The sequence below is a fragment of the Notothenia coriiceps genome, unplaced genomic scaffold (genome assembly GCF_000735185.1).
Source record: "Notothenia coriiceps isolate Sejong01 unplaced genomic scaffold, NC01 NC01_scaffold00019000, whole genome shotgun sequence".
Taxonomy (NCBI): Eukaryota; Metazoa; Chordata; class Actinopteri; order Perciformes; family Nototheniidae; genus Notothenia; species Notothenia coriiceps.
In genome coordinates this window covers 1,469,303-1,481,845 of record NW_011351701.1, presented here as the reverse complement: position 1 = coordinate 1,481,845, position 12,543 = coordinate 1,469,303, and the positions used below count along the sequence as shown (strand labels likewise).

The 12,543-nt window shown below is 43.2% G+C and overlaps 1 protein-coding gene across 1 annotated transcript in view; it reads right to left on the bottom strand.

The window, feature by feature from the left end:
- Window positions 1-706: 706 nt before the first annotated feature.
- The window catches only part of LOC104951642 (serine/threonine-protein kinase LATS2-like), a 14,568-nt gene continuing 2,731 nt past the window's right edge, over window positions 707-12,543 (bottom strand). The window contains exons 2-6 of the mRNA XM_010778352.1: window positions 7,599-7,826; window positions 6,135-6,489; window positions 5,145-5,345; window positions 4,594-4,700; window positions 707-4,078 (exon numbers count right to left, since the gene is read on the bottom strand). Of these exons, the coding sequence (XP_010776654.1) occupies window positions 3,521-4,078; window positions 4,594-4,700; window positions 5,145-5,345; window positions 6,135-6,489; window positions 7,599-7,826 (1,449 nt within the window). The 3' untranslated portion in view covers window positions 707-3,520. The remainder of the gene's footprint in view (window positions 4,079-4,593; window positions 4,701-5,144; window positions 5,346-6,134; window positions 6,490-7,598; window positions 7,827-12,543) is intronic.

Below are 12,543 nucleotides of genomic sequence, written 5' to 3'. Positions count from 1 at the left end.
CAGCGACTCTCCTCATAAAGCTATGTTTCACTATCCTGGTCGACGTGGATTGGCAACGAGGGGTTTGGAGAAGTGGACGTCTGGACCACCTGAGAGGAAAGCTGCATGGTGGAGCCCTCGAGCAAGGCACTTCATCCACAGTGGATTATCTGAGAAACTCACACTCGCAACACTGGCTTTGTTTACATTCAGGATACTAGCTTTAGTACATTTAAAGCAGGGGTGTCAAACTCAAGGCCCGGGGGCCAAATCCGGCCCGCGACTTCATTTTCTGTGGCCCCACAAGAGCTTGCAAAGAATATAATATGTGTACATGCTACTTTACAGAAGCACGTTGCCCATAAACTACATGTCCCACAATGCATCTCAAATTTGACTTTTTCTCAGAATTGGACTTTGTCAAAATATGCCTTTTTTTCCTCAGATTTTTTTTTCAAGATGTCACTTCTTTTTTTCTTTTTTTTCAGAATGTGGCTTTTCTTTTAAAATCATATTGTGACATTCTCACTGAAGAGACTTGCAATTATTTGCCACAGACTTCTGCTTTCAGACATACTTAACTATGAAGTTATTACCCTATCCGATAATAATCCAAAGCAGAGGCAATTATGTAATATAATACATATTCAACATTTATGTCTTTTTATATAGTCTTAAAGTTACAACCGGCCCTTTGAGTGCAACCATAATGCTGATGTGGCCCGTGATGAAATTGAGTTTGACACCCCTGATTTAAAGCCACTGTTAAAAACACATTTATGGCAAAAGAAAAATGTTTTTTGGTGTAATCATGCAACAAATATGTCATTCTCTGATGTTAAATGTAACATTTGAGCTTTAGAAAATCTAAAATGACCCAAGTTGCATTATTTTAGAGTGTGGAAAACCCCTTTTTCACTTTCCTAAATCATTATTTTGAAACATATGATAAGTTACATTAAAATGCCACCTTGTTTATTATGTCATTGAGTAATTTAATGTTCTGACCACTTTCCTTAAAAATCTATTTATTGTGAGTTACTGAATGGAATACAAATAAGGTTGTTGATGCATGTAAATAAAGCCAGTGTTGACTTCTATAAACCAAATAATAAAAAAAGAGGATTGTGAAAAAGATGATAAGGCAATATTTTAAGATTGTGCTGCTCACACAAGGCACGGCACATTTACAGAAAAACAAACTTTCAATACATTGTCAGGCAAGTAAAAAAAAAAATTCTGATCCTCACATTTTCCATCATCGTTATGCGTCAAAAAAATCACTTGAAAAAGTTCAGACTTCTTGAGCATTCCCAGTCTTCAAGGTCAAATTCAGAATACTGAACGGTTTGGTGTTCAAACGGTTCGACAGAGAGCGGTCACCGTTTACTGATTGTCAATAAGCGAGAAGGTACTGGATGATAGCGTCAAAACAGAACATGGCACAGGTCTGTAGTAAAAGATAAACAACACTCACACTTGTGGTCATTTCGGATAAATAAGGAAAATGTACCAAACACAAACTCTTTGTTGAAATTGTATAAACAGAGAAAGCTATTTGTTCTTTTTCAGATTACATTTCCTGAAGCCATCCTGCCTCGCCCCTCCTCTAACTTGTATCTACCAATTTCTTTCTGAATCCTCCTCTCTTGCGTTAAGGACCAGCCCGGCAGCAGGAGAGGAAGAGTCCGCCATCTTTGTTCTGCAAAAACACTGATCGTCATCTTCATCATCACCTTCGTCATCGAGCGACGACACACACTCCCAACATTCAATTAGAAAAAAGGCACACGGCTCATTACTTTCAAAACCCAAGCACACTTCTTTAGGCCACAACAAAAGAAAAACAGGTAATAACAATTATAATAATAATAATAATAATAATAATGTAAATAATATTAACCACAATAATAAGCAGCATGTTGTAACTGAAAAGAGAAAATATATATAAACCAATATATTTGTACATTTCAGTACAAAAAAAAGGATATTAAGTGTTTAGAAAACTATATATAATGTATTTGTTTGTATTGCACATAGTCAAACTATCACATGTTTGCTGTTGTAAGAACATGTTGCACGTTTGTGTTTCCCTCCAGAAGATACGAGGGGGCGGGTTAAGTTACAATGCAACTCATCTTTGCAAAATAGCTGTAAAAGTGTGCATCTTGATTTGTGTGTGTGTGAGTGTGTGTGTGAGTGTGAGTGTGTGTGTGTGTGTGTGTGTGTGTGTGTGTGTGTGTGTGTTAGAGTTTTGATTCTCAGTGAGAAACCAACTCAGCACCATCTGACCCGGCAGGTTCAGGCCTGGCCGGGTCTGGCTTTGATTTCTCTTAATTTCTTTAAATAAAGTTTCTTTCTACTCATCAGTTTGTTCCTTAGAACAAAGCATTGGGTGTTCTCTGCCCCCCTAAGTAAACAGGAAGTATCATAAAAACGGTTTTCTTGCTTTCTTGATCCAATTCTTTGTGTGAAAGAACACCTCAGTCTTTGATCCGACTAAAACCGAATTAGGCTTGATTTTTTTTAGCCTTGTGTGAAATCTATCCATGTTTTTTGTAGGATCGAATGCTTTTGTAGCTGAGCTTTGAAATGGTTAGTTAGAGGATCAGTAACTTGAAGCATCTTAAAAACACAAAGATATTTGTAACAGTAACCTCTTAGGGAAGAAGGATCAGGCTCCGTCTTAAGGACAAATCAACACGGTGAACTACAGTTGGCACAAAATGAGGCAGCTGTGGATATACAAGATATATGTAACCAAACACATTTCATTTAGTTAATTTAATTCCAATATTTCAAGATTGATCTGCTACAAAAGGCAGATATCAAGATGGCCGTTTCTCAGAGGAACTTCTTGAAATATTGACACTGAAATCTTCCTGCAGAGATTTCTTCATCCACCCCAAACTGTGCTGATGCATGTGTGTGAGTGTGTGCACGTGAATGCAATGTGTCTCTGTAGCTTATTTTGCAGCAGCTGTGAAAGAGGCGTGTTCAGTCTCCCTCTACTTCACTGTCTAACAGTAAACTGGTGTCACATCGCGTGTCCGATATCGGGGTGTGAAGCAGCTCCTGCGTCAAAAGATCACCGCGGAGGTTTTTCAGTCGTCCGTAAGACACGAGGGCGGAAGGAATGGGACAAGAAACCGCCGGAAAGATCCAGAAGCAGTCCTCGAATTTGACATCTTGTCTGTGATCCAATCATACTCACGTTCTCAAGATTCAATCCTTTCTAACCGATTCAGCCTTTATGCACGCAGGATGTCGTTTCTTGGTCCTGGATGAGGGGAGTTTTGTTTATTTGAAGTCATTGTGAACGCACTATAGTTTCCACAAGGGGGTGATGTTCACCAATCTCCACACACACACACACACACACACACACACACACACACACACACACACACACACACACACACACACACACACACACACACACACACACACACACACACACACACACACACACACACACACACAGCAGTGATAGGGGAAGTGTCACGAGCTAAAAAGACGCTCAGAAAGTCAGTCTGCAGCTCTACACGTACACCGGCTCACACCCTTCCCCCTGCTCTCCTTCCTCGTCATCATCCTCATCGTCATCATCATCATCCTCTTCTTCTTCTTCTTCTTCTTCCTCCTGATCGCCCTCCTCTTCCGGGCTTGGCGATGCCTCGCTGACCTCGGGGGGTTTCGGGTAGCGGAAGGGGCAGCCGTTGTCGTCGAAGAATCTGCGGAAGGTGAACTCGTAGAAGGCGTGCTCCGGGTGTTTCCCGTTAGGAGAGCAGAGGATGTCCAGCGCCCGGCTGCTGTCCCCGCTGTCGCTCCACGCCCCGGGGCCGCAGTCGTCATCCACGGGGTCGAAGTTGGAGGTGTCCATCGAGTGGGCGATCTTGGGCCGGTAAGGGGCCGGTTGCTGCCGCAGATTGCTGGTGAAGTCCACCTGGGAGAAGAAGGGGTGAGCCTTGATCTCGCCGGCGCCGTTGGAGCCCACTCGATCCTCCGCGGAGCAGCAGAGGCGCCCGATGATGTCCACGGCCTCCGGGCTCAGTTTGACCTGAGCAGGAACCTGCAGGGTGCTCTCCCAGTTAATCACCTGCAGAGGGGAGGGACAGAACGCATGAGGTTACAACAGATACAGTAATGTCAGATCTCATACTCAATCTGTTGGATTCACACACATTTCATTCATTGCCCTCCAAACAGTCGTGGACTTACATCTTTTCAACAGGGGTCAACAATGTGACACAATTACTGGACATAAAATACACACAGTTTTCACACACACGACCAAATAGTATATATGTTCATTTTAATTCATTTTATAGTTATTTATCATTTTTATCCTTAATTTTATTAATCTGTGTGATCTCATCATCTGCAAAGAAGTTAGTGGTTTTCAAAGTCTAACAATGTGGGCCTCCCCCTTGGCAAAACTTGGAATAAGGTGCCCTCTTACCCTTCCTTAGTTTACTTCCTAAGTTCCAGTTATCTCATTCCATTGACACCCGACCATTAAGGTAAAATAGCGTTTCATTGCTGTTTGTTATCAATCGGTGAATAATTAAATATCTAATTCAAACCATATGGATATTTCTCTTCCTCACTGACCTTAATCTGAGTCTCAGTAGGTGTGGGGGCCAGGAATGGCGGCTGTCCCACCAGCATCTCAAACAGGATCACTCCCACGCTCCACCAGTCACACAGCTGGGTGTAACCTGCAACACAGAACACACATATCAGATTCATCCTCAACTGCACATACTGCAAGAAAAACATATTATATGTATTTGTACAAACACTTTTGATTTGAAGTGAAAGAAAATAAATTGTGCGATACATATTTTGTTCGACATGGCCAGTTTGAAATGACCAATTGGTTAATGCAAATACCAAACATGCATTTGGTTGATGTTGTCCCCTGTCAAAACATGTGCTAACCATTTCACAAGATTACCTTTGAATTATTGAGCATATTCACACATTTTCCCTTCTCGCTAAGATATGTACTCTCTTTCCAAACATCACCTATCAAAACCGTGAGTCAGGCTGCTGCTCTACACAAGGCAGCATCTACATTTGATTTGGATGGTTGAATACTCAAAATGTTTTCATTCAAAATACACTTCATTTAAAACATTGTTAAGTTGTTTCAACTATACCTTCAGATTTCCCCCCACCTTTGCGCAGTAGCACTTCTGGTGCGATGTAGTTGGGGGTTCCCACCAGAGAGTGCGCGAGGCAGCGCTGGTGCTGCCGGTTCGCTCTCTGCTCCAGAGTCATCAGCCGGTCCCCGCAGCGACAGTTCGACACATCGTCCCAGAAGTCACTGGGCTCCATGCTGTCCTGTCTGACGTGGCTCCCTGCAGGCACAAAAAGGGGCAACAATGACAACAACGCAATGACACACTGAGCTGATAAGCTGCATGGGAAAGAAAAAGTTAAACCTATTGCCCGTGAGCGAAGCCAGAAGAAGATAAGTGTCTGGATTTGGAAGCTGACGTACATACTGACAGGTATGAATGTGTCTGAAAGGCCCCTGCAAGCTATTTTCTTTTGCTATACTTGGAGTTTCAAGGACAATTGAAGCTCGAGCTTCAGGGTGAGAAGAAATATTTGAAATATAATTTCTATTAGAAATCAGTGAGATTAAGACCTAGTTTTACGGAACATTTGTGAATATCGCTTTTAATGTCACTGTAGAGCTCAAATAGTCAGGTCATGAATCAATCCGCTTAAAAAATAATCAGCATCTACTTGGTAATCATTCAACCATTTAAGACATTTTCAAAGCAAAGATAATCTGAATCCAGCCTCTCAAAGAAGATGCTTTGATGCTTCTATTGATCATACATCAATGTTACGTAAATATTTTTGGGGTTTTGGACTTTAGGTAGAACAAAAAAGGATATCTGAAAACAGCCACAATTGGTTCTGCAAAGTTGTGAAAAAAAAAACATTACGACATTTTATATCCCAAAAAAGTATCAATCATACTCATGGATTTAAACAAATGGTTAGTTTCAGCCCTTTTCAATGGGATCAAACAGTATATTGTTGCGTGTTTCTAAAAACGGTATTAAATCCAGCATGCATTCAAAGTGTATGTTTACATATTTAGATCACTAATCCATTTTCACAAACTGCCTCACCTTTCTGGTAGTACTTGGAGTTGTGTGTCCAGCGGAAGCCGGTGCACAGGCCGAAGTCGGTGAGCTTGATGTGTCCGTCCACGTCGATGAGGATGTTGTCGGGCTTGATGTCTCGGTGGATGAAGCCCATCTTGTGGACGCTCTCGATGGCCAGCGTTAGCTCCGCGATGTAGAAGCGCGCCAGATGTTCGGGGAAGATGCCCATCCTGATGAGGAGGCTCATCATGTCTCCTCCGGGGATGTAGTCCATGACAAAGTAGAGGCTGTCGCGGTCCTGGAAGGAGTAGTAGAGACGCACCACCCACTCGTTGTCTGCCTCCGCCAGGATGTCCCGCTCTGCCTTCACATGAGCCACCTGCACCAAAAAAAAAACATCCATTTAAGTAACAACAGTAATATTAACAGACCTGAGGCCTGTACTACGAAGCCGGATTTTCGCTTAGCGAGGTAACTTCAGGGTTAACTCTGGGTTTCCGGTGCTACGACGCTGGTTCACTTCTTACCGGGTAGATCTCCATGGTAACTTATGCTGAACGGCTAACCTGCTCCGGAGATCAACTCAGTGAAAGCACCGCCTGCTGACCAATCAGAGCTCCGTGTGCGGCGTTCAAAGCTATCAAGTCATATTACAGCATAAAGGACATACAGAAAAACTGCCGTTGCAGGAAAGACGGCCGGCAAAAACCTACTGACTGTGTGAACGTGAAAATGTAACCGGATCAAAGTAACATTACGTACAGTCTGTGAGTGCAGACGTCGTTGTGTCCCATTATCATTCATATATCACATCTTAATGTATCATATATCTCCTTATCTGAGTCAGCTGAGCCGTATCTGGCCGTGCAACACTCACAGTGTCACATACTGTATGCAGAAGTATTATTTTAAGCAACACATTAAGTTGACGAAACACTCGAGTCAAATGTAATTAAAGTCAGATCCACTCGTGTCTTAGACGGGGCAGTGATATCATAAACCTGTTAATGTACGCATTCAGACCCTTTTTCTATTACCAGCTGTATTCACCTTGCAGGTGCAGCTATGTGGCTTTTATCCTGGATAAAGTGTTTAAGTCATGGATGTTTAAAGTTTAACTTCTTCATATTTGACTAATATTAAAGTTGACTTTTCATTCTTGAAGTATGACGCTGCGCTGTCAGTACGCGGCTTGTCCATGCTTGTGATTGGTCAAATGTTGCTAACCCCGCCCCTTTCACGTGAACGCGCACTCAGCAGGACTGAAAAACCCTGGATTGAGTTACCGAGTTGATGTACAGCGTCGTAGGACCGCTTAGCGAGATCGCGTTTGTTAGGGTTAGTTAAGCCAGATAACTCAAACATATCCAGGTTAGGGTTAACTATGTTTATGTCAGCACCAATACACTAAAGAAAATGATCTCGTCTGTCAAAACATGATTCAAACTCAGGTCTTTTTCGTATGTGAACAATCATGTATCAACTCACCTGGTTGCGGTTGAGGACATCCTTTTTGCGCAGTGTCTTCATGGCGTAAAGTGCGCCCGTGTCCACTTTACGTGTCAGACTCACTTCACCAAACGCACCGATGCCCAGAGTCTTGAGTTTGATGAACATGGATTTGTCCATCTTGGCCCGGCGCAGTCTGTTGTAGTTGGACTCTTTCTGGTTCAGCATCTTCCTCATCTGCTCCTGCTCTGCCTCCGACAGGCCGGCCTGGGCAGCGAGGAAAGGGTTAAAGAAAGACATGACGGGAATATACAACAACCCTTTGATAAGCAACTTTTTAAAAAAGTTCCATTTTTGTATTCATTATAACTAACGACCTAGGAATGTGGCACATGCTTGACCCGGAGGCACCCTGACCGTTGCCGTCATATTCAACTAATTCTTCTGTCTGGGTCTGACTGCGGTATTTTCTCAAAAAATGCTTTTCAATCACTTAAAGTACTTGAAAAGGGCAGAGGTCAAAGTCATCACTCGGGACAAGTGTGTACTCATTGGCTTTTCTTTTCAAGACAAAGATGTTTTTGTCTAAAACAAAAGTCCTGAGGAACAATTCTTCTGACATTTCCCTGAACTGCCAGAAAACTAATGTATGTCTGCTCTACTGCAAACAAAGTATAAACATACACTGCCAATGCATTTGAATGAGGTACATGTAATCTTTTGTATTTGTTTAATTTAACTTATTAATCGTATTTGTTTTTTATCGTTTGTCTACCGTAATTTTCGGACTATAAGGCGCACCTGAATATAAGCCGCAGCAGCTAAATTGAATGATGTGTACATATATAAGCCGCACTGGACTATAAGCCGCAGGTGTTTTAATGTTTCATTACCATATGTAAGGGTTTGTGCACAGAGGGGATTGTCGGGAAAGAGATGGCTGTTTGAGGAAGCTCCCATTTATTAACATTTCAACAAACAAGTTGCATATTTGCATAACGTATTCAAGTGTTAGCATTTAGTGCAATAGTAGCTACAGAACATGTACTGTGTAAACTGTACTGTATCACATAGCGTTTCAGACACACAAACTTTTCAACTTTCAAACTTAAACGGTGCGCTCCCAGCGCACGTACCGGCAGTGATCTACAGCAGTGGTTTTCAACCAGTGGTACGGGGACAAACTGTCTCGCTCTCGTAATGTCTGTCTGTCTTGCTCTCGTTCTGTCTCTCGTACCACTCTCGGTTCCACTTTTACTTTTGCGCGCTACCTGTCTCACTCTTTTCCGGCCTCCAGCTTTTCCTGCTGGAGCCCGCCGCTTAAAGGTGGGGGTCCGCGGACCGGCCATAGAGCCCATAGAGTTAAAGGTGGTGGCCGTTAGCTGTAAAAATCCATAGATTAGCCGCACCGTTATATAAGCCGCAGCGTCGAAAAATGGGGAAAAAGGCGCGGCTTATAGTCCGAAAAGTACGGTAATCTATTTCACACACTAACCGGGTGTTTTCGACGGGCTGCTTCCAGGTTTTCTGCCACTTTACCAATATAGAGCTGGGAATAAAGTGTCCGGTTGGCCAAGTCCAATTCTGTCAATGCTTTGGGCGAAAAACAAAACCCCCGCTCCCCCCCCCCAGGCGAGTGCCTGACACACCCATGCCTGTTGAAGAGAGAAAAGTTTTGTATCTGAAAATGAACCCGCCCCGGCGGCGTCCGCAAATAATCCCCGGGATAATTGCCGGGCGGGTTTCATATAAAAACATAGGTAGGCGCTCGTACTGAATCACGCTGTTTCAGGGAGCGAAGTGCGGAGGACATGGACAAGCGGAGACGATAGCGCACTGCCCCCAGAGACGAACGGATTGTTCGTTGGTGTCTCTGTTTGTCCCTCAGTGACAACAACGTGTAGTCGTACGCGTTTACTGCGCGTGAAAGACGACGTGTCAGTCCAAAACGCGGGTTGGTGGCGTACATTGCAATGTAAAAGACAACCGACAATATTAGTAATCGAGATTTTCAGCGTACACTACACATACATAAAAATGGTATCTGATATATATTTACCATAAAAAACAATATTATGTTAACATAACGTAGTCGATAACATAACCGGACAGTCGGATTTACTTTACATTAACATGAACATCGCGTATATATTCCGAAATAAAACAGGAATTTCGCACTAGCCGGGCAGGTTAAATTTAACCGGTTAAGTGAGGTTTACTGAGGTAATTATAATTCCATGTTAAGGTTGCCACATGTGGGAAAATTAAATTAAACCGTTATGAGGCATCGAGTTACGATTTATATAATCTCGCTAGCTGCGGCGGAATTTTATTTTAATCGTAAATGCGGGTGCGGTCGCAGACCCATTAAAAATATGAACTTGAATATAAAGACAGTCTGGACTAGTTGTATTTGCTGTACCTCGAATGTATGAAATCAGTATAGAAAGGAACGTGACCACTTTACTTGTGTACTGACGACACGACTCATAATGAATCATAAGCCATAACTTTCATCGGTATAGACTATACTTATTCTAAATCTCCCGATCGGTACTCGATTACTCACAAATTATTACCCTGTGGTACTTGGGGATCACTGTTGTAGATTAAACGTAAGTCAAAAGTCTTTACTTTCTAGAACCTCCTTTCACTACGGTGAACACCGACTTCTCCTCTCGACCTACGTCCAACGTTTCAGGTAGACCTTCCACCAGTACCGATTGTTCGACTCTACAGTGGTTAACCCTCCCAAACTTCGAGTCAGTTTTGTGTAAAGGGGAACAGTCTGAAAAAGTTTTTTGTCAAACTGTTTTTTCCTCACCGCCGAAACTACGTGAGAGACGGACGTGTTTCTTTAATAATACCGTCGTCCACCCTCACGTACCCCCGGCCAACCGGTGTGACAGTCTGTCTTTAAGTGTTTGTATTCCGACTGGTGTTAGTGTCTTTGGTTTCACACGGGGTGCGGGAGGAGTCTTTCGTCGGGAAGGGTCTTGGGGGGTTTCGGTCGTCGACTGTTCTAAGTTCCTTTCGCTATCGCGGTATGTTGATGGTCATGGATACACACTAAGCGTATAGGTTACGTCTCTCACACACACACACACACACACGCACGCACGCACGCACGCACGCACGCACGCACCACGCACGCACGCACGGCCACCGCACCAGGCACACACACACACGACCACGACACACCACCTCTTCTCGATCGGTTCGGTTGTGTTGACAGGATTACGGAAAACACGGTTACAAAACCCCCTCGAAAAAAAAAAAACAACTCGTTTACGATTCGATTTCCACGACAGTCATCCGTTCAAGCAAACATCGATTAATCTAAACAAAGGACTTTACCTCATTGGAGGTATATAAAATTAGACAAAGAATCCGTTACGCAGGACGCGGACAATAAACAGACTTGTAGGGGATGGAGAGAGTTGACGTTGGACAGGATCAACTGACTCAGTTGTTGACCGACGGGGACGTCTGTTTTATCGGTGAAATCATCCTAATTTGACAGTGCTTGGCGACGGGAGAATGTTCTACCACGTACCAGAGACCGTGTGTAGAGACGTCCTTGCGAGTAAGTTGAATTCCTTCATAAGGGAAAAGAGAATTAGCATCTACCTCTCAATGTAGATCGGTCATTATTTTTTCCACGATAACGTTTACGAACACTCGATGAAACTGGTTAACTCGGAACCGTTCCTACAAAACACCACGCTTGTACCAAAACCCAAGAAGACCTTCAACAATTGTCAGTGTACGGACGTCGAACCTCCTGACTAGTAGACGTTGGAAAGAATCCTTTTCGTATAAAGGGAACAGTTTGACCCAGTCGTACTACGAATCTGAGTACGTTGACAACTACGCTCCGTCGTTCAGTCCTGACCTCTGTGTCTTAATATCTGTCTTGGTAACATTTTGCGAAGAACTACAACGTACCACTAAGTACAGTGTGTTTTACGGCCACACGTGTTACTACGTTTTTCAAAACGTCTCGGGAACTCTTGCATTGAACCTCGTCGACAAAATGTCTAGAGGTATGACTGGTGGACACCCGTAGTCTAGTCGCATTGACTTACGAGTTAAATCTAAAAATCCGAATTCACCTATCTAACTCAAGGGACGAGAAGCCAAAGAGAGATATACACAACTCACGCACACTGTGAATCAGACACATTTTACTGAATACAGAAATAAAACGTCTAGTAGCATGGATTCTCTTTCTTTAGCGCGACAGTCTATGTACCTGTAATGGACGATGTTTAGGGTCCTCCAAACAGAGGGTGGCAAACCAACCAGACGGCGCATACTGCAAACCCGCTACGTTTGTTTTTCTGACCCGGACACAATGTTCCAGGCATGATACCAAAGTACCCGCTTTTCTCCCTGTTTCGAGAGATGGTCCTAGGTAACGCGTCCGGAATAACTTCTGATGGACAGTCGCTCTTTCGTGTCGCTTCCTAGCGTAAACACGTGGTTCTCGGAGTCATTCTTCCCCTACGATATAATCCCCCAAATCTTGTTCCTTGAGTTTACGACTTACAGGACGAAAGACTCTTTTCAATAATTATGAATATTATTTTACACAATGAAACAAAAAGAAAACCATCCATACCTGACTTAACCGCCTTCTTCGTCCTTCCTCGGCCTCACCATTTCTTTCTTAACCAAACTCTTGGTTTCACCTGGACGTAGAGTCACCACCATGGAGTCGACATGACGGCTTATATTTCTCATACACTACCAAAAGGTCCCACTCACAAAAAAATATATATGTCGACATATATTGTGTGTGGTATAGTCTTTATGTACGTATAACGGTTAGAAATATTTGTTTTCCTACCCAAGTCCATAAATGAACTTGCGGACCGGGAAGACACGTAAATTCCTTTCAGTGTTGGAACCAGGTGTTCGACGGTACTTTTCGGTCGGAAGTTCCAACAGTGGAAGGACCGTACGAAATAGTTTGGTCTCG